Source organism: Pristis pectinata, chromosome 17 (genome assembly GCF_009764475.1).
Source record: "Pristis pectinata isolate sPriPec2 chromosome 17, sPriPec2.1.pri, whole genome shotgun sequence".
NCBI classification, from domain to species: domain Eukaryota; kingdom Metazoa; phylum Chordata; class Chondrichthyes; order Rhinopristiformes; family Pristidae; genus Pristis; species Pristis pectinata.
The window spans coordinates 44,034,777-44,057,903 of record NC_067421.1 but is presented as its reverse complement, the minus strand read 5'-3'; the positions used below and the strand labels follow the sequence as shown (position 1 = coordinate 44,057,903).

General features: G+C 41.7%; 1 protein-coding gene across 3 annotated transcripts in view; it reads left to right on the top strand.

The window, feature by feature from the left end:
* Window positions 1–23,127, top strand: part of sbno1 (strawberry notch homolog 1 (Drosophila)) — a 103,454-nt gene that overhangs the window by 6,550 nt on the left and 73,777 nt on the right. For all 3 annotated transcript variants that reach the window (XM_052032017.1, XM_052032015.1, XM_052032016.1), the window contains exon 2: window positions 3,415–3,546. In XM_052032017.1, coding sequence (XP_051887977.1) covers window positions 3,415–3,546 — 132 coding nt within the window. The remainder of the gene's footprint in view (window positions 1–3,414; window positions 3,547–23,127) is intronic.

The following is a 23,127-nucleotide window of genomic DNA, read 5'->3' as shown; positions in this document are numbered from 1 at the left end:
GTTCTTGCATTTTTTTGTTCTCTTTCCCTGTAGTGCCCCCTCCCCCACCAGTACTCTATTCTCATTTTTGTTCTCCTCCACCTACTGGTTCCATCCACATACTACCCATACTACCCACACATTTCACCCAGTGAATGGCTTCCTCTGGTTCCAACTGCCCTTCACTTGTACCCTAATGGTTCCCATTATCACCTTATAGGCACTTGTAGCCTTTGTTTCCCCACATCACCCTCCATGTTTTGTCTCCATCTTCCCTTTCCCCTACCTGGGTCCATCTGCCCGGCCTCCTCTTCCCATCTTCAGTCCATCTATCACCTACAGGTCTCTGTCACAACCTTCCCCTTCTCCTCCTTATACTGACTATGTTCCCTCTCCATTCTCAGTCTGGCTGCAGGGCCTTGACCCAAAATATTGACAATTCCTTTCTTCCCACAGGTTCTGCTTGACCCACTGAATTACTCCAGTAGTTTGGTTTTTCTATCTCATCATCAAATATCGATCTGTACTAATCCTATTGCCAGCACTTGGTCCATAACCTTCTCTGTCTTGGCGATTCAGGTGTTTGTCTACTATATACTATTTCAACTTCGTGAAAGTGCTCATCTCCATCACCCACTCGGGCAGCGTGTTCTGGATTGGTGAAAAAAAAATTCTTCCTCAGATCCCCTCTAAACCTTTTCCCCCTTGCCCTAAATCTGAACCCTCTAGTTTTGCATATCTCTGCTTATGGGAAGAATTTCCTGTTATGTGTGGTGCCTAGACCCCTCTCGGGTCCACTTCAGCCTCTGCTCCAAGGGAAACAAACCCAGTTAATCTAATTTCATATGATTCCTTTTTATTTTATCCAATCTTCAATATTTCTTAACATCCAGTTTTTCTTTGATACTGTCTTTTTCACCCTCTGGGAACACTTTGGCCCAGAACTCTCGCTGTTTCACTTTTCAAAGACTCCCACTTGTCAGATGTAAACTTGCCTGCAAGTAGCTTCTCTCTGTCTACTTATGCCAGGTCCTGTCTTAGGACTTTGAAATTGGCCTCCCCCTCTTCCAAATCTGGACATCGGACCATCCTTATTCCTTTCCATAACTACCTTGAAACTGATAGAACATCTCCCTGAAGCCTCTGCAGACTCCTCACTGCCCCTGAAGATACTTGTGTGATGTTCTTGGAGAGGAAATAGCAACACTTAGACCCACCAACGATGAATGATGATGTATTTCCAAATCGCAATTAATTTTATTGTCCATTACTGTTCAGTGCAAATTGTGACAAGTCTGCAGAGTTTTAATCCAATTTGTTCATTGGTTTAGTTATCTTTGGCATGGTCCCCTGTTTGCTTTTGTGGCTTCACCAGTTTGGCATCTCATTTTTAGGCTAGACCTTAGTTCCTTGTATGCTTTACTGCATTCCACATTGAAAGTGACTGGAGTCCTTGTTTTATTGGAAGTGGGAAGGAAAGAGCAGGTCATGTGGTTATAGATTATGATGAATGCACCTTTAATAATATGCAGTACCTCTTTATAAGGTGCTTGTTATGTTCTGAGTCTGTGACGTTTAGCATGATATTAGTACCATACATAATGGAGGTGGAGGATGTCCTGGATAGAAATGATTGCATAGTGGTCATTCCTGGCAACGTTGCTATGGATAGATGAATGCTCAGCAGGTGGGCTGCACTACTTGCTGCAGATCCAGTCTAGTTGTGCTTAAATTTGTTAGTTACTATAAGTGGATATAATGAAACAGTTATATATACTTCTGCAAAAATTTGCGTTGAGAACTGAAAAGTAAGCTTGGTGAGGCCACTGCCCCATTCTTCTCAAAGTTCCCTAAACTATTCACTGGAGGTTTTGGAGAGGGTGCAGAAGAGGTTTACCAGGATGCTGCATGGATTGGAGAGCATGTGCTATAAGGAGAGGTTGGACAAACTAGGGTTTTTTCCTCTGGAGCGGTAGAGGCTGAGGGGAGACCTGATCGAAGTTTATAAGATTGAGAGGCATAGAGTAGAAAGCAGGTATCTTTGTCCCAGGGTCGAAATGTCTAAAACCAGAGGACATGCAGTTAAAGTGAGGAGAGGGGGGTAAGTTCAAAGGAGGTGTGCAGGGCAAGTTTTTTTACACAGCAAGTTGTGGGTGCCGGAAATGCGCTGCTGGGGTGGTGGTGGAGGCAAATACGATAGAGGTGTTTAAGAGGCTCTCAGATAGGCACGTGAATCTGCAGAGAATGGAGGGATATGGACATGGTGTAGGTGGAAGGGATTAGTTTAGTTACTAGTTTAATTAGTTTGGCACAACGTCATGGGCCGAAGGGCTTGTTCCTGTGCTGTACTGTCCTATGTTCCTCAATCACTTGTCTTTTTTGATTGTAGTATACCATCTGAAAGAAGAAGTACAGCAATTCACTGAGACTTTCTTGACAATATCTCCCAAACCCATGATCCCTCTTGTCTTGTCTTGAAGGACTTGATCAGCAGATACATGGGAAAGCCACCATCCATAGTTGCTTTCTAAGTTGTACACCATCCAAAAAACACCAGTTTTTTTTTTAAAAGAAAAACACTTCAGCTTCAACCGAGCTGTTTGATTGTGGATGCCTGGCTTCATTCCTGATAATGGATGCAGTGTTAAAGGGTATAATTTATTTTGTACTATATTTTACTGGAGACATGAAGCTACTCTGGGCTTCGACAATTATTCCCCAGTCCATATCAAGGAACCTGAAATAATTTCATGTTTCGGATTGGTTATTGACAGCTGCATGATAGCCAATGAGTTGGAGTTTGGGGCTGCAGCAAACTATCAATTCAACAGGATATTTAGTAAATAGGCTATTTCAAGAGGAGAGGAAACAAACTACAGCAACTGCGGGTATGAACGGTAGTGTAGCAGTTAGCGTAACACTATTACAGCTCCAGCGACCTGGGTTCAATTCTGACTGCTGTCTGTAAGGAGTTTGTACGTTCTCCCCATGTCTGCGTGGGTTTCCTCCAGGTACTCCGGTTTCCTCCCACATATCAAAAAGACACATGGGTTAGGAAGTTGTGGGCATGCTATGTTGGTGCTGGAAGTGTGGCAACACTTACGGGCTGCCCCCAGAACACTACACAAAAGATGCATTTCACTGTGTGTTTCAGTGGACATGTGACTAATAAATCTTATCTAACCTCCTCCACTAAAAACAGTGAGTTGGGGGTATATTACATAATAAAAAAGGCATAAACATCAATTCCAAAACACTTAAAGAAGGCAAGACTAGCAAATACTCAAACTGTGGTTACAAGAAGTTCAGACTCCCAACTATTACCCAAACCATTGTGGAGAAAAGGCAAAAACAAAAATGGAATCGAAGCTACTGTGCTTTGTTTCATTTTCACTTTTGGGAAGCCCTAATTTAATCTGTTTTGTTAATCTCTAGATGACAGACCCAGGCCAAGATCTTCTGCTTGCTGCTTTGAGCGAAAGTGGGATTAGTCCTAATGACCTTTTTGATGCAGATCCACTTGATACTGGCTTGATGTCGCCTTTGTCATCTGGTGGCTTGCAGCAGGTAAAGTGACTTTATGTATCATTTAATTTATATAACTGTTTCTTTATCCTGGGTGTGACTATATGCAATAGTGTCTAGATTATAATGGAAGGTAGGGTTGGGTATATTAAAGTTGAATGTTGGCCTAGATTGTGATACAGGATTCTTAACATACAGAAATGCTTTGGTGCAAATTTGGGCCAGATTATCTATTGTAAACTTTAATGTTTTGTTTAATTCTTGGATTGTGCTGCTGTTTGTGTAGTTGTACTGCAGCACTCTAAGGTCAAGTTTATGAGATTAACCTATTTATAGTTTGCTTCATAGCAAGATTACTTTAGCCATTGCGTGGTTTCCACCCATTCAGTCATTTGCTGCTTTTTAAAACTTTCTGCATTTGAATTGTAATTTCCTGCAGCCGTCAGTTACTCAAAACTCTACAATTTCTTCAACTTTGGCCTCTTGAGTGTCTCTAACTTCCTTAAATTGTGCTTTAGACTGTCTAAGTTGTAATGTCTGTAATTCTGTGAAAATGGAGGGCTTCGGTGTTCAAAATTTAGATCGGGATAGCAATAGCACAGGAAAAAGAGGGGGACGAGTCTCTGAACTGCGTTCTGGAGAATTTTCTTGATCAGAGTGTTTGTGGCTGACTAAGGAAGGTGGCATTACTGGACTTTGTTATAGGAAATGATCTGGGTCGAGTGGAGCAAGTATCAGTTGGGAAACATCCAGGAAACAAGAATCATAATGTTATATGGTTTGGAATAGCTGTAGAAAAGATGTAGACTAATCCAAAAACATTAAATTGAGAAAGAGGCAGTTTTAATGTGTTGGGAACTGATCTGGCCTTTGTGAATTGGAATCAAAGCTTAAAAGGCAAAAGCAATTGAATAATGGGAGAACTTTAAAGTGGAGGTACTTTGGCTACTGTCTAACTATATTCCCATGAGGGAAAAGGATAGGGATTTAAAGGGTATGCTCCCTAGATGACCAAAAAGATGATAGAGTGAAATGGAGGAGGGAAAAATAAGAGGTGGGGGGAGGGGGCAGTTTAACATAAATCAGACCCAGACTGATTTAAAGAAAAAAAGTTAATGGAAAGTGAAAAGGGAAATGAGGCAAAGGATGAGCACAAGAAAAGACTGGTAACAATAAAAAAAACCCATTTAATTGAAATGTAAAGAGGAAAAGATCGTAAGGGGTAGAGGTAGAGCTTGAAGACTGTAAAATTGCTCACGTTATACCTGTATTCAAAAGTTGGTGTTGGGATCAATGTGGCATGCCAAATCTATTTCACCTTGATAGTGGAGAAGATCTAGAAACAATTGGGAACAGGCCTCTGCTTATGAAGGCAAGCTCACTAACTCCCTTCTTCACTACCATCCATGTCACCACTTTCAGGGAGCTATGGAGTTACAACCCAAGATCTCTCTGTACATCAGTGCTTCTAAAGTCCCGGCCATTGCCTCTATGTCCTACCAGAACTTGATTCAATTTTATTGTACAAAAAAAAACTGGAAAAGTATTTGAAGGGAATGAATTTACACGACTGTGGAGAAGATCTAGAAACAATTGGGATCAGTCAAGAATGGATTTATTAGAGAAAAAAAATAGAATTTATTACAGAAAATTTATTAATTCGTCACAATATCATGGGCCAAAGGGCCTGTTCCTATGTTGTATTGTCCTGTGTTCAAACCAGCATCTATTTGTTAAAAGCAAGTCATGTTTAATTTGATAATTTATGAAGAAGGAAATGCAAGTTGATGTGTGAGTATATATGGACTTGCAACAGACATTTGCTAAGGTGCCATATGATAGGCTTGTCATTAAGATGGATGGCCATGGAATAAAAGGGGCTGTGGCAGCTTGAATCAAAAATCAGTTAAGTACTAGGGAACGAGTCAGAGTGACAGGTAGATTTTTCATACCAGAGGGAAGTTTACAGTGGAACTCCCCAAGGACTGGAACGAAATATGAAGGTTTGGACTTGAGTTTCCAGGACACGATTTCCAGACTTGCAGATGTCTGAAAACTTTAAGGGGGAGTAATGAATGGTGAGGAGAAAGTGGAAAACTTTAAGGAGATGAAGACAGGTTTGCCGATAGGTGGCAGATGAAATTTAATGTTGAGAAATGTAAAGCTTTATGTTTTAGTGGGAAGAGACAATATAACTGGAGTTTTGTGCTAATTTTGGGTACAACATGTTAGACAAGATGTGAAGGCTAAAGTGTGTGTGGTGAATAGGTTCACTAAAATTATTCTGGGAATGAGGAACTTTAGTTATGTGCATAGAGTGGAGAAACTGGAATTCCTCTCCTTAAAACAGAGTAACTTGGGAGGAGATCAGATGAGGTACTGAAAGTCATGAAGGGAATAGTCAATGGATAGAGGAAAGATAGTTCCCATTGACCAAGGGGTCCAGAGAATGGAGGTGATTGGCAAAAGAACAAAAATTAACATGTGAAAAATTTTTTTTTACTGATTGGGAGTTTGGGGTCTGGAATATATAGCCAGGAATAGTAATGAGTCATAGAATTGTATAGCACAGAAACAAGCCCTTCTGACCCAACTTGCCCATGCCAACTGTAACGCCTGTATATGCTAGTCTCATTTGCCTGCAATGGGCTGCATATCCTTTTAGATGTTTCATATCCATGAGCCCATCTGGATGTCATTTAAATGTTGTAATTGTACCTGCCTCGACCACTTCCTCTGGCAGCTCGTTCCGTATGCCCACCCACCCTGTGTGGGGAGAAAATGTGCCTCTCTGGTCCCCTTTAAATCTTTCCCCTCTCACGCTAAACCTATGCTCTCTAGTTTTAGACTCCCTTGCCCTGGGGAAATTAGCATGAGAAGCTATCGTATCTTTGTCACTCATTTTAGAAATTGAGTAACCCTTCAGCCTCCTATGTTCCAGTGAGAATAAACCCAGCTTATCCAATTTCTCCTTGTAGCTATGGCCCTCCAATCCAAGCAACATCGTGATGAATCTCTTCTACACTCTCTCCATTGCTACCACATCCTTCCTGTAGTGCAGTGACTAGCACCAAACACAATACTCCAAATTCAGTCCAACCAACATTTTATATAGCTGCAACATGATGTACCAACTCTTGTACTCGATGCCTCGGCTTATGAAGGCAAGCTCACTAACTGCCTTCTTCACTACCACACATGTCACCACTTTAAGGGAGCTATGGACTTGCACCCCAAGGTGTCTCTGTACATCAGTGCTCCTAAGGTCCCTGCCATTGCCTCTATATGTCCTACCAGAACTTGATTCAATTTTATTGTACAAAAAAAAATTAGAAAAGTATTCGGAAGGAATGAATTTGCAGGACTGGAGAGAAGGCAGGAGATTTGGTACCAGCTGGATTGCCCGAGCACAGAGCTGATACAGACTTGACAGGCCAAATTGTTTCGTCCTGTGCTGTAACTTTTGTGAATTCTCTCCATTTATCTGTCCATCTTTGCACCTTTTAAAACTGCTGTTTAAAATTTGTGCAGCCTTTAGTCAAAACTAACCAACTGCATTAGTGTTACCCATGAAGTACCTTACTGTTTTTTTTGTAACTGTAAATGTGCTCTATAAGTATAGTTGCAATTTCAGGTTGAGTTTTTCTGCAATGATTCAGAATTCCATTGCCTTCTTTCAAATTTATAATTTCAACTGGAGCTCTAAAGGGGAAGTTGACAGATGTTTAGAACTCCTTGTTTCAATAAGCTGCACATATTTTCCCATTTGCTTTTCTCTGAAAGGCAGGACAGGCAGCCAAGAATTTTTTTTACCTCCCTGCAGTGTTCGTTGATTTATCCATGCCACAAAATCTAAAGCAGTAATGTTTATTTTGCTGTGAGAATACTTTTGGAAAACGATGCAGGAGTATAGATGGAAATACGGAACCACTTGTTGGATGAGCTGTGCATTAAATGGGCTGTTACTACTTGTATTTGAAGTAATTTTACTTTTGCTGTGTGGCATAATTTTGATGGATAAAGCTTATTTCTACGACTGGCATGATTTTTACTTTTATAAATTTGAAATAGTGTGCTTTTGTTAAATTTTGTCATTCTATTTCAGGTTTTGTATCAATAGCAATCTGAAATTTAGCAGTGTATTCAGCATATTTTATTGCACTTGCATACTTTATGATTATTCCGGTACATTATTATCCTGGTATGAGTATTGTGGATAGCATAGAAGACTGGCAAAGGATACAGCGGAATATAGATCTGTTACAGATATAGGCAGAGAAATGGCAGATGGTGTTCAACCTGGCCAAGTGTGAAGTGTTGCACCTTGGGAGATCAAATGTAAAGAGACAGTACACGGTTAATGGCATGACCCTTAACAATGTTGATGAGCAGAGGGATCTTGAGGTCCAAGTTCATAGCTCCCTGAAAGTGGCTACACAGGTTGATAGGGCGGTAAAGAAGGCATATGGCATGCTTGTCTTCATTAGTCAAGGCACTGAGTTCAAGAGTCAGGAATTATGCTGCAGCTTTATAAAACTTTAGTTAGGCTGCATCTGGAGTATTGCGTTCAGTTCTAGTTGCCCCATTATAGGAAGGATGTCGAGGCTTTGGAGAGGGTCCAGAAGAGGTTTACCAAGATGCTGCCTAGATTAGAGGGCATGTGCTATGAAGATAGGTTAGACAAGCTTGTATGTTGTATATTAAACTTGAGTTCCTCTCTGGAGCGGTGGAGGCTGAGGGGAGATCTGATAGAGGTTTATAAGATTATGAGAGGCATAGATACAGTAAAGTTGACAGCCGGTATCTTTTTCCCAGGGTTGAAATGTCCAATACCAGAGGGCATGCATTTAAGGTGATGGGGGGTAAGTTCAAAGAAGATGTGTGGAGCAAGTTTTTAAAGAGTGGTGGGTGCCTGGAATGCTCTGCCTGGGGCGGTGGTGGTGGCAAATACGTTAGCGGCATAGTAGAAGCTTTTAGGTAGGCACATGAATATGAGGGAAATGGTAAGATATGGACATTGTGTAGGTAGAAGGGATTAGTTTAATTGGATATTTTATTACCAATGTAATAGGTTCAGTGCAACATTGTGGGCCGAAGGGCCTGTTCTTGTGCTGTACTATTCTATGAGAACATATAATACTTTGAAAATTTCCTTTTATTGCATGTTATGTGATTTTAGCACATATTTTTGATTGTAGTGATGTTTTTATGTTTAGAACATAGAACAAGACAGCACAGAACAGGCCCTTCCACCCACAATGTTGTGCCGACATATCTAATCTCTCCTACCTACAGAGTGCCCATATCCCTCCGTTTCCTCTCATTCATGTGCCCATCCAAGCCCCTCTTAAAAGCCCCCAATGAATTTGCCTCCACCACCCTATCAGGCAACGCATCCCAGGCATCCACCACTCTTGAGTTGAAAAAAGAAGTACCCCTCACATCTGTTCTGAACCTACCCCCCTCACCTTAAATGCATGCCCTTTGGTATTGGATAGCTCAATAATGGGGAGAAAATGTATTGTTTTTCCACCCTATCTTTGCCCCTCATAATTTTATACACTTCCAACAGATCTCCTTCAGCCTCCCCCACTCCAGAGAAAAGAGCCCAAGTTTGTCCAGCCTCTCCTGATAGCACATGCCCTGTAATCCGGCAGCATCCAAGTAAATCTCCTCTGCACCCTCTCTAAAGCCTCGACAACCTTCCTATAGTAAGGTGACTAGAATTGCACGCAATACTCTAAATATGGCCTAACCAGAGTTCTATAGAGATGCATCATAACTTGACTTCTATACTCAGTACCTCAATTAATGAAAGCAAGCATTCCATAAGCCACCTTAACCACCCTATCTACCTGTGTAGCTACTTTCAATGAGCCATGGACTTGCACCCCAAGGTCTCTCTGCTCTTCAACACTGTTGATGGTCTTGCCCTTAAGAGTGTACTGCCTCTTGACATTAGTCCTACCAAGGTGCAACACCTCACATTTATCCGGGTTAAACTCCATCTGCCATTTCTCTGCCCACATCTGCAACTGATCTACAGTGGCATGCAAAAGTTTGAGCACCCCTGGTCAATATTTCTGTTACTGTGAATAGCTAAGCGAGTAAAAGATGACCTGATTTCCAAAAGGCATAAAGTTAAAGATGACACATTTCTTTAATATTTTAAGCAAGATTATTTTTTTATTTCCATCTTTTACAGTTTCAAAATAACAAAAAAGGAAAAGGGCCCGAAGCAAAAGTTTGGGCACCCTGCATGGTCAGTACTTAGTAACACCCCTTTTGGCAAGTATCACAGTTTGTAAACACTTTCTGTAGCCAGCTAAGAGTCTTTCAATTCTTCCTTCTTTTTCAATCTTTTTATTAAATTTCAAATTAATACACACAGCAATAGTGATTATACACATGGTGCGAAGAGATTGGGATTACAATAATAACAGTTGACATATACAATCACAGGGTGTAAAATATAATCTGAACCTCCCAATCTCTTTTTTTTTCTTTTTCAATCTTTTTATTAGTTTTCAAATTAATACAGATTAATATACTGCATCAGTGTTTGTACATGTAATACAAAGAGATCTGGATAACAATCATGGCATAGATAATCATAAAGAACAATAAGATATATAAAAAAAATCTGTAGATCCAATGATCTCTTAGTAGATGAGTATAATATAAAAGAAAGGAAAGAAAAAGATTTATTATATAAATTAAAAAAAAACTGAAATCAATAAGAAAAATTATAAACAATATAAACAAAACAGAAAAATGTCAAAAAAAAACAAACAAAAAAAAGAGAAAAAAGACTGGACTAAAATTTCTCAGTAGAAACAGAGCAAAATTATGTCGTCAACTCCGTTCCTCTAAGTTGGAAAGTTATTGAAAGGGGATCTACATCATGTGAAGATATTAAATGAATGTTCTACATTAGATGCTCCCATTTCAGAGGAAGAAGTAAAGAAAGTAATATTTTTAATGAACTCGGGTAAAGCACCCGGCCCTGATGGATTCTTGTTCCCTGGTTAGCCAAAATTTTTAAAGATGCCCTATCAGTGGGTAAACTAACACAATCTTTCTATGAACCTCCCAATCTCTTATCAAGTGAACATGATACAAAAGAATTTGAAAGGAATTTGATTATATGAAAAGAGGACCCCCAAAATTAAAAGCAAACCAAAAACTTTAAAAAAAAAGCTGGACTGTTATTTCATCAGTTTAAAAAAAACATTACTATGTCATTAGCTCTGCTCCTCTATATTCAAATAAAAGATTATTGAAAGGGATTCGCGAAAGGTCTGCTTACATCATATGGAAATACTGAATAAATGGACTTCAAATTTAAGCGAAGGATCAACAGTGCCATTCCTAATTTTTTCTAAGTTTAAACATGTTATAGTTTGAGAAAACTATAACGTAGGATCCTTCCATTTAAATAGAATGGATCTCTTCGCCATTAATGTAACAAATGCAATCATAGGACAAGCTGAAGCAGATAGATGGCTGGAATCCATCATTGGTGACCAAAAAATTGCAGTAATAGGATGAGGTTGTAAATCAATATTCAATGCAATTGAAATAATATTAAAAATGTCTTTCCAATATTTTTCCAAAAGAGGGCAGGACCAAAACGTGTCAGGTTTCAATTCTTGTTTGGGGGATTTTCACCCATTCTTCCTTGTAAAAGGTGTCTAGTTCTGTGAGATTCTTGGGCCATCTTGCATGCACTGCTCTTTTGAAGTCTATTCACAGATTTTCGATGATTTTTAGGTCGTGGGACTGTGAGGGCCATGGCTAAACCTTCAGCTTGTGCCTTTACCTTTGCTCATTGCGGCCAAAAAGTTCTATTTTAACTTCATCAGTCCACAGGACTTGTTTCCAAAATGCATCAGGCTTGTTTAGATGTTCCTTTGCAAACTTCTGACACTGAATTTTGTGGTGAGGACGCAGGAAAGTTTGGAGAAAAAAGGGTGCAGAATTTCATGAAAAGAACACCTCTCCAACTGTTAAGCACGGGGGTGGATCGATCATGCTTTGGGCTTGTGTTGAAGCCAGTGGTACGGGGAACATTTCACTGGTAGAGGAAAGAATGAATTCAATTAAATACCAGCAAATTCTGGAAGCAAACATCACACCAGCTGTAAAAGAAAAAGCTGAAGATGAAAAGAGGATAGCTTCTACAACAGGATAACCATCCTAAACACACCTCAAAATCCACAGTGGACTACCTCAAGAGGCACAAGCTGAAGGTTTTGCCATGGCCCTCACAGTCCCACGACCTAAAAATCATCGAAAATCTGTGGATAGACCTCAAAAGAGCAGTGCATGGAAGACGGCCCAAGAATCTCTCAGAATTAGAAGCCTTTTGCAAGGAAGAATGGGCGAAAATCTCCCAAACAAGAATTGAAAGACTCTTAGCTGGCTACAGAAAGCGTTTACAAGCTGTGATACTTGTCAAAGGGGGTGTTACTAAGTACTGACTGTGCAGGATGCCTAAACTTTTGCTTCGGGCCCTTTTCCTTTTTTGTTATTTTGAAGCTGTAAAAGATGGAAATAAAAAAGTAATCTTGCTTAAAATATTAAAGAAATGCGTCATCTTTAACTTTATGCCATTTGGAAATCAGATCATCTTTTACTCGCTTAGCTATTCACAGTAACAGAAATTTTGACCGGGGTGCCCAAACTTTTGCATGCCACTATAGATAACACAAGAAAAGGAAATGAAAATTCAGATGTAGACCATTTGAAATTGAGAGCAGGGTAGAAACTGGCAGCAAAAGTAATGAGATATTCAAATTCTGTGCAAGTGCAGAAATTAACATTGTTACGAAGTACCATGGACAGGGGTAGCTCCCCCAAGCGGGACTGAAACTACATTATTTTACAAAGCCAAGAAATATCATGCTGTATCTGTCACCAGTCTTCTTCACTATTCACAACTCCACCAATCTTGGTATTGTCTGCAAATTTGCTAAGCCACCCCATCAATATACTCATCCAGGTCATTCATGTACATCAGAGGTCCCAGCACAGATCCCTGTGGAACACCACTACTCACAGGCCTCCAGCCTGAATAAGTCCCTTCAACCACCACCTTCTGTCTTTTATGGGCAAGCCAGTTCTGGTTCCACACAGCCAATTTTCCACTGACCCCATGCATCTGAACTTTCTTGATTAACCTATTATGAGATCTTGTCAAATGCCTTACTGAATTCCATGTAGATGACATCCACAGCACTACCTTCATCAATCTCTCTTGTCACCTTGTCAAAAAAAAACTCAACCAGGTTAGTAAGACATGACTTGCCCTGCGCAAAGGTGTGCTGGCTTTTTCTAATCAAGCCATTGGATTCCAGATGCTCGTATATCCTATCTCTAAGAATTTTCTCCAACAATTTCCCAACAACTGACGTGAGACTCACCAGTCTATAGTTCCCTGGATTTTTCCTTGTTCCTTTCTTAAATAGAGGAACAACATTTTTACTATTACAGAAGTTGAATGGCAACTTGTTTCCTCTTCTCACTTCAAAATGACAGTGAAGCGTAAATCAGCCAGGAATTGTTTAAAAGCTGCGCCATCAAAATAAATTGTCTTTAATGGTGATAACCATTCAACTTGAGCCCATGGCTTCGGTTGTCAGAGCCAAGAAGTTGTTGTATGTAAGGTTATCATTCAAAGGTAGCTTGTCATATTAAGCGCTCAGAATATCAGAATGGTTACAGTAAAGTTGGAGACAACTCAACCAACTGATTCTGTTCCGGCTGTTTGTCAGAACAATTCAGCTGGTCGCACTCCCTAGACCTGAAACTTTTCCTTTTTAGGTAATTATCCAGCTCTCTTCTGATGACTAAAATTGAAACTGCCTCTACTGTTCTTCCTACTCATTAGAACCAAACCATTTACATTAGAGTCAATTGTTTGGAAAAAGCACTTGGTACAATAATATGGCATTGTATAATTTATCGTTGGAATATTTATTCGGTACTTGACATATCTAATACAGTATCTTTGTCATTTGTCTTTGGACTTTTCCCTGTATATTTTTTGTTTCTAGATCTTTTTAAGCTGTTGACAATTAAAGTTAAACCATGTGGCATGGTAGTATAGCGGTTAGCGTAATGCTATTACAGCGCCAGCAACCCGGGTTCCATTTCAGTCCCTGTCTGTAGGAAGTTTGTATGTTCTCCCCGTGTCTGCATGGGTTTCTTCCAGGTGCTCCAGTTTCTTCCCATATTACAAAAAGACACATAGGTTAGGAGTTGTGGGCATGCTATGTTGGCACCGGAAGTGTGGCAACACTTGTGGGCTGCCCCCAGAACATTCTATTCACTGTGATTCGGTGTACATGTGACTAATAAAGAATTCTAAAAAATCTTACTGTATTAGGTAAGCACAGTTGTCTTGTGTTCACGTAACAGGTATGATTTATGATAATATAGAAGGAGCTTCATTTTGATTTTGTAAGAAAGATGATGGTCTTGCTCAAAAATGATCTATTTTGATAGATTAAGGAAAAACTGTTCCCAGTGGCTGAAGGATCAGTAATCCAAGATTGTGTCTGGTCAAAAGAACCAGTGAGGAGGCAAGAGAAGCGGATGACGTAAGGAAATATTTTCATAGTGAATTATTGTGATCTGGAATACATTATTTGAAAGGGTGATTGACATAGAAGCAGCCTTAAAGGGAACTCGATTATTATGGCATTGCGGGAAAGGATCAGGGTTGCAGGGATCATGCTTTCAAAAAGCTAGTCTGGATGTGAAGGGCCAAGAGACCAATTTTGGTGATATATCATTCTGTCATTGTCTTTCCGAATTTGTTTGCTGACTTTGCATTGTAAAACGGCAGCTTGACCAGATTGCTGGTGCTGAGTCAACTAGGGAAGCATAGGATTCATCACTGCATCAAGTGAAACTTACTATCTAGTTTTGGATCCATTCAGCTGTAGGCCTTTGACAGAATATGGAGATGTTCTCTAATGTGGAGGTTGGATCTGCAGTTGGATATGAATCCTCTACACAAACATCAGTAATGCATTGAAAATACTTAGAGGCTGAAAATCTAAACTAAAACCAGAAAATGCTGAAAATACTCAGCAGCTCATGCTGCATCTAAGAAGAGAAACAGCTAACATTTCAGCTTGAAGTTCTGATGATGAGTCTTCAACATAGAATGTTAACTTTTGTTTCTCTTCCCACAGATGAGGCCTGAGCTGCTGAATATTTCCAGCATTTTCTGTTCTTGTATAGTCATACAGTGGAAACAGGCCCTTTTACCCAACTTGTCCATGCCAATGAAGATGCCCATCTAAGCCAGTCCCATTTCTCTGCATTTGGTCCACATTTCCCCAAACCTTTCCTATCCAAGTGTCTTTTATATATAGTTATTGTACCTGCCTCAACCACTTCTGGCAGTTTGTTCCATATATGCATCACCCTCTGCGTGAAGTTGCTCCTTGGGTCCCTTTTTGAAGTTGAAGTTGCTCCCTGTCCTATCTTTTCCCATAACTATTTTAAAACTGATAGAATTGTAGTTATTGGTCACAAAATGCTCCTCTACACTTCAGCCACTTGCCTTACCTTGTTCCCTAAGAGGAGGTTCCGAGTTGAGTCCTCTCTAGTAGGGTTCTATATATTGATAAAGGAAGCTTCCTTGGACACTTTTAACAAATTCCGAGCCCTTTGTACTATGGTGACCCAGTCAATAGTTAAAATTTCCCACTAATACTACCCTATTAATCTTACAATTATCTGCGATCTCCATGTACACCAGTTCCACTAATTCCTGCTGACTATTGGGGGGCCTATAATACAGTCCCATAAGTGATCATCCCCTTCTTGTTTCTCAGTTCTACCCATATAGCCTCACTGGATGATCCTCTAAGAATATCCTCTCTAAGCACTAATGCTATATCCTCTCTCATTAAAAAGGCAATAACCCCCCTCCCCTCTTACCAGTACCAATATCACGTCTGTAGCATCTGTATCCTTAAACAGTGAGCTGCTGATCCTACCCTTCTCTCAGCCATGTTTCTATTATGGTTATCATGAATTACAGTGGGATCTTGATCAGCTGGGTAAGTGGGATAATGTATATAATTAAGGTAAATGTGAGGTGTTGCATTTTGGGAAGACAAATCAGATAAGATTTCTTTATTAGTCACATGTACATTGAAACACATAGTGAAATGCATCTTTACATAGAGTGTTCTGGGGGCAGCCTGCAAGTGTCACCACACTTCCAGCGTCAACATAGCATGCCCATAACTTCCTAACCTGTACGTCTTTGGAATGTGGGAGGAAACTGGAGCACCTGGAGGAAACCCATGCAGACATGGGGAGAATGTACAAACTCCTTACAGACAGGGGCTGGAACTGAACCCGGGTCACTGGCAGTGTAAAGCGTTACGCTAACCGCTACACTACCATGCTTGGACTTTCACTGTGAATGGTAGAGCTCTGGGGAATATTGTTGAACGGGGGAATGGGAGAATAAGTATATGGTTCCCTGAAAGTAGTGTCACAAATAGATAAGGTGATGAAGGCGGCTTTTGACACTGAGTATAGAAGTTGGGATGTGATGTTGCAGTTGTACAGGATGTTGGTGAGGCTGCACTTTGAGGAGTACTTTGTTCAGTTTTGGTCACTCTGCTATAGGAAAAATGCTATTAAGCTGGGAAGGAGTGCAGAGGGGATTTACAAGGATGTTGCTGGGACTTGAGGGACTGAGTTATGGAGAGAGGTTGAGCAGTCTAGGACTTTATTCCTTGGAGTGCAGGAGAATGAGGGGTGATCTCGTAGGGGTGTATAAAATCATGAGGGGCATAGACGGTGAATGCACAGTCTTTTTCCCAAGGTTAGGGAATCAAGGACTAGAGGGCATAGGTTTAGGATAAGAGGGGAGAGATTTAATAGGAACTTGAGGGGCAACGTTTTACCTAGAGGGAGGTCTGTATATGGAATGAGCTGTCAGAGGAAGTGCTTGAGGTAGGTACATTAGCAACATTTAAAAGGCACTGCGACTAGTACATGGATAGAAAAGGTTCAGAAGAATGTGGTCCAAACGTGAGCAAATGGGGCAAGCTTAGATGGGCATCTTGGTTGCCATGGACTGGTTAGGCTGAAGGGCCTTTTCCCCTTCTGTATGGCTCTATAATGTCCCAATCCCCGATCCAATCTGCACCCTGAGTTTCTCTGCTGTACTTGTTAAGCTCCTGCATTGAAATAAGCGCAGTTTAAACCACCGGACTTCCCTTTCTTTGTGCCGTGCTCTTAGCTGTCCTAATAAGCTTGCTGTTACTGCCTACAGTATTTGGCCCCAACTTCTCAGCTGTCTCATTTCTGATCAGGGACCCACCCCCTCCCAATCTAGTTTAAACCCTCCCGAGTAGCAATAGCAAATCTTCCTCCAAGGATAATGGTCCCTCTCCAGTTCAGGTACAACCCAACCCTCTTATACAAGTCACTTCTGCCCCAGAAGAAATCCTAATGATCCAAGAACCTGAATCCCTCTTCTCCCTGCACCAACTCCTCAGCCACACATTCTTCTGGCCTATCCTTCTATTTCTGCCCTCACTAGCACTTGGCACTGGGAGTAATCTGGAGATCACTACTCGAGGTCCTGCTCACAGTCCTGCTGGGGGCGCTTGGTGGTGTAGCGGTAAGCACAATGCTGTTACAGTGCCAGCGACCTGGGTTCAATTCTGTTGCTATCTGTAAGGAGTTTGTACATTCTCTTGCATCTTCATGGGTTTCCTCCAGGTGCTCCGGTTTTCTCCCACATTCAAAGATGTACAGGCTAGGAGCTGTGGCCATGCCATGTTGGCGCCGGAAGAGTGGCAACACTTACAAGCTGCCCCCAGCACATTCTCAGTAATACAAAAAGATGCATTTCACTGTGTGTTTTGATGTATATGTGACTAATAAATCTTATCTTTTTAATCTCTCTCTTACCTCCCTATACTCGCTTTGCAGGACCTCATTTCTTTTTCTACCAATGATGTTGACACCACTGTGCACAATAACCTCTGGCTACTCCCCCTCCCCATTGAGAATATCCTGCTACTGCTCAGAGACATCCTGGACCCTGGCACCCAGGAAGCAACACGTCATCCTGATGTCTTGTTTGTGACCACAGAGCCTCCTGCCTTTCCTCTTAACTATCAAGTCTCCCATCACTATTGCCCTGCCCGACTTCACCCTTCCCTGCTGTGTTATATCAGTAACACGGTCCTCATTAATGAGTGGAAAATGGAAAGCTTCCCAGTCAAACCTGGAGTTGGGCGAGGTTTTTTGTGCAGAGTATGGCATGAAGATATGGAAATGCGGGTGGAGGTGCTGGGTCAAAGCTTTTAACTGTGTGGATGACATTGGCATGTTTTTTGTAGGTTGGTTGAATGTTATGACGGATAAGGCTTGCCATTTTTCTGTGGAGTGTCCATTCATTTGGACCATATCTTAATGTGTCTCTTAAAGAAAAGTTTGTAGATAAGAACACCTTTGACCACAAGTCAGCTAGTGGTCTGCATGAGATATTCTTGCCCTGCAGGTAAAGGAAATGGTGGATCCTATTTGTATCTTTCCAGACCCAAGTGTTCAGTCATTTAGCTCATGACCAGAACATTCAAACAAATACCAGAATGTTGCTTGGCTGATAGGAAGGGCCTTCTCATCATTAGACCCACCCTCACCACATTCTACAGGGGTACCATTGAGAGTGTAGTGACCAGCTGCATCTCTACCTGGTACAGTAACTGTAATGTCTCTGACTGTAAGACTTTGCAGAGAATTGCGAGTACAACTGGAAAGATCATTGGAATACCTCTTCCCTCCATCCTGGATATTTACAACACACGATGCACACGCAAGGTCTGCAGAATCATAGATGACCCTTCTCATCCCTCCCACGACCTATTTGTCTCACTGCCGTCTGGCAAGTGGTACTGGAGCATCTGGGCCAGAACTACCTGACTGTACAACAGTTTCCCCCCCTAGGCTGTCAGGCCCCTGAATACCCTGGAGGCATTTTCAGACAAATGCCGTGTCAAAAGCCCTGGTTTGCATAACAGTGTATAAGAACTTTGGCTGCTGCTGAACATGTTTGTACATTTAGTGCAACATACTGAATTCTGTATTTTCTTTGTCCAACTCTGTTTTGCACTAACCGTGCACTAATTTTATATTCTGTATATACCATTTTTTGCACTGTTTGTACTTGCAAATTTTTTTTTGTCTGCGTTTATTCTATGTTGTGTGAGTCTGGGGGGAAATGACATTTCGTTCCTCTGTGTTTTTATAGCATATGGGTGAATGACAATAAGGTAACTTGACTTGTGTAGGGATGCACTTGTCATCCATAGGGTAGTATAGTACGACAATGGATCCTTCAGTTCATCATGTTCATGCTAGTCATTAGGTATCTATCTAAATTAATCCCACGTTCCAGCACTTGGCCAGTAGCCTTCTAAGCCATGGCATTTCAAGTGTTCATCGAAATACTTAAACATAGTGAATACCCTTGGGCATTGCTTTCCAAATTTCAATCACTCTTTGGGTGAAAAGGTTCTTCCTCAAATACTCTCTTAACTCCTATTTCTTACCTTAAATTTATGCCTGGTTAGAGAAACTTCTTCAAAGGGGAAAAAAGTTCCTCACTATCCACCCTATCTATGCCCCTCGTTATTTTGTATACCCATCAGGTCTACCTCACTCTTCACCCGGTTAGGCTCCTCTTTTAACCAGTACTTCAGCTATAGCCTGATTAATATTTAATATAGTTGACCATAAGTTTCCTACCATATTCCATGCTCCAACAAATGAAAGCAAGAGGTCCTGAAAAAAGACGATAAGGGCATTAGGAAGGAAGTTGAGAAGCAGGACCGCAAAGGTAGTAATTTCAGGATTACTGCCTGTGCCATGCGACAGTGAGTATAGGAATAGAATGAGGTGGAGGTTAAATGTGTGGCTGAGGGATTGGAGTGAGGGGCAGGGATTCAGATTTCTGGATAATTGGGGCCTCTTTTGGGGCAGGTATGACCTGTACAAAAAGGATGGGTTGCACTTGAATCCCAGGGGGACAAATATCCTGGCGGGGAGGTTTGCTAAGGTTTCTGGGGAGAGTTTAAACTAGAATTGTTGGGGGGTGGGATCCAAACTGGAGGGACTGGGGAAGAGTTGTTTGGCTCTCAAACAGAGAAAGCTTGTAGTTGGTACGAGAGGAAGGACAGGCAGGTGATAGAGAAGGGATGTGCTCAGACAGACGGCTTGAGATGTGTCTATTTTAACGCAAGGAGTATTGTGAACAAGGTGGATGAGTTTAGAGCTTGGATTTATACTTGGAGCTATGATGTGGTGGCCATTACGGAGACTTGGATGGCTCAGGGACAGGAATGGTTACTTCAAGTGCCGGGTTTTAGATGTTTCAGAAAGGACAGGGAGGGAGGCAAAAGAGGTGGGGGAGTGGCACTGTTGATCAGAGAGAGTGTCACGGCTACAGAAAAGGTGGACGTCATGGAGGGACTGTCTACGGAGTCTCTGTGGGTGGAGGTTAGGAACAGGAAGGGGTCAATAACTTTACTGGGTGTTTTTTTTTATAGGCCGCCCAATAGTAACGGATATCGAGGAGCAGATAGGGAAGCAGATCCTAGAAAGGTGTGAGAATAACAGAGTTGTTGTGATGGGAGATTTTAATTTCCCAAATATTGATTGGCATCTCCATACAGTGAGGGGTTTAGATGGCGTGGAGTTTAAGTGTGTTCAGGAAGGATTCTTGACACAATATGTAGATAAGCCTACAAGAGGAGAGGCTGTTCTTGATTTGGTATTGGGAAATGAATCTGGTCAGGTGTCCGAGCTCTCAGTGGGAGAACATTTTGGAGATAGTGATTATAATTCTATCTCCTTTACAATAGCATTGGAGAGAGATAGGAACAGACAGACTAGAAAGCCTTTTAGTTGGAGTAAAGGGAATTATGAGGCGCTCAGGCAGGAAATTGGAAGCTTAAATTGGGAACAGATATTCTCAGGGAAAAGTACGGAAGAAATGCGGCAAATATTCAGGGGATATTTGTGTGGAGTTCTGCATAGGCATGTTCCAGTGAGACAGGGAAGTTACGATAGGATACAAGAACCGTGGTGTACAAAGGCTATAATGAATCTAGTCAAAAGAAAGAAAAGCTTACAAAAGGTTCAGTGAGCTAGGTAATGTTAGAGATCTGGAAGAGTATAAGGCTAACAGGAAGGAGCTTAAGCAGGAAATTAGGAGAGCCAGAAGGGGCCATGAGAAGGCCTTGGTGGGCAGGATTAAGGAAAACCCCAAGGCATTCTACAAGTATGTGAAGAGCAAGAGGATAAGACGTGAAAGAATAGGACCTATCAAGTGTAACAGTGGGAAAGTGTGTATGGATCAGGAGGAAATAGCAGAGGTACTAATGAATACTTTACTTCAGTATTCACTATGGAAAAGGATCTTAGTGATTGTGGTGATGACTTTCAGTAGACTGAAAAGCTTGAGCATGTGGATATTAAGAAAGAGGAGGTGCTGGAGCTTTTGGAGAGCATAAAGTTGGATAAGTCGCCAGGACCAGATGAGATGTACCCCAAGCTGCTGTGGGAGGCGAGGGAAGGGATTGTGGAGCCTCTGGCGATGATCTTTGCATCATCAATGGAGACGGGAGGTTTCAGAGGATTGGAGGGTTGCGGATGTTCTTCCCTTATTTGAGAAGGGGAGTACAGATAGCCCAGGAAATTATAGACCAGTGAGTCTTACGTCAGTGGTTGCTAAGCTGATGGAGAAGGTCCTGAGAGGCAGGATTTATGACCATTTGGAGAGGTATAATATGATTAGGAATAGTCAGCATGGCTTTGTCAAGGGCAGGTCCTGCCTTACGAGCCTGATTGAATTTTTTGAGGATGTGACTAAACACATCGATGAAGGGAGAGCAGTAGATGTAGTGTATATGGATTTCAGCAAGGCATTTGATAAGGTACCCCATGCAAGGCTTATTGAGAAAGTAAAGAGGCATGGGATCCAAGGGTCATTGCATTGTGGATCCAGAACTGGCTGGCCCACAGAAGGGCCGTATTCTGGTTGTTGAAGGGTCGTATTCTGAGTGGAGGTCGGTGACCAGTGTTGTACCTCAAGGATCTATTCTGGGACCCTTACTCTTTGTGATTTTTCTAAACGACCTGGATGAGGAAGTGGAGGGATGGGTTAGTAAGTTTGCGGATGACAAAAAGGTTGGAGGTGTTGTGGATAGTATAGAGGGCTGTCAGGGGTTACAACGGGACATAGACAGGATGCAAAGCTGGGCTGAGAAGTGGCAGATGGAGTTCAACCCAGATAAGTGTGAAGTGAATCATTTTGGTAGGTCAAATATGATGGCAGAGTGTAGTATTAATGGTAGAACTCTTGGCAGTGTGGAGGATCAGAGGGATCTTGGGGTCCGAGTCCAAGGCACGCTCAAAGCAGCTGCACAGGTTGACTCTGTGGTTAAGAAGGCATATGGTGTATTGTCCTTCATCAATCGGAGAATTGAATTTAGGAGCTGAGAGGTATTGTTGCAGCTATATAGGTCAGACCCCACTTGGAGTACTGTGCTCAGTTCTGGTCATCTCACTACAGGAAGGATGTGGAAGCCATAGAAAGGGTGCAGAGGAGATTTACAAGGATGCTGCCTGGGATGCAGAGCATGCCTTATGAAAGCAGGCTGAGGGAACTCGGCCTTTTCTCCTTGGAGCAACGGAGGATGAGGGGCGACCTGATAGAGGTGTATAAGATGATGAGAGGTATTGATTGGGTAGATAGTCAGAGGCTTTTCCCCAGGGCTGAAATGGTGGCCACAAGAGGACATAGGTTTAAGGTGCTGGGGAGTAGGTATAGGGGAGATGTCAGGGGTAAGTTTTTTACTCATAGTGGTGAGTGCATGAAATAGGCTACCAGCAACGGTGGTGGGGGCTGATACGACAGGGTCTTTTAAGAGGCTTTTGGATAGGTGCATGGAGCTGAGAAAAATAGAGGGCTATGGGTAAGCCTAGTAATTTCTAAGGTAGGGACATGTTTGGCACAGCTTTGTGGGCTGATGGACCTGAATTGTGCTGTAGGTTTTCTGTGTTTTTCTGTGAATCATGTATGATGTCTTTACCTTCTCATTTTGTGTGCTGCCATCTTCAGGGATCATTGGATTTGTACATGATGACTTTTTTTCTTCCTCAATATTTCTAAGGCTCCTACCATTCATTGTACATGTCCTGCCCATATTCGTCACCTCATACTTATCAGGATTAAATTCCATCTCCTACTGTTCTGCCTGTGTTAGCAACTGATCAATATCTTTGTGTGACCTATGATTTGTCCCTGGTATAAACAATGCCGCCAATTTTCATGCAACCTTATCCTACCTTCTACGTATCCATGTGGTTACTGTGATACACTGCTGGGCACAGCCTTCCAGTCACACAACTTTCACTATCATTCTCTTGATGCCAAACCAGTTTTGAATCCAATTTCCCAACTAGCCTGGATCCCATCAGTTCTAAACTTTTGGATCATTCTTCCATTTTGGACCTTGTGGAATCTATGTAAACTATATCAAATGCACTGCTGTCATTAATGCACTTTAC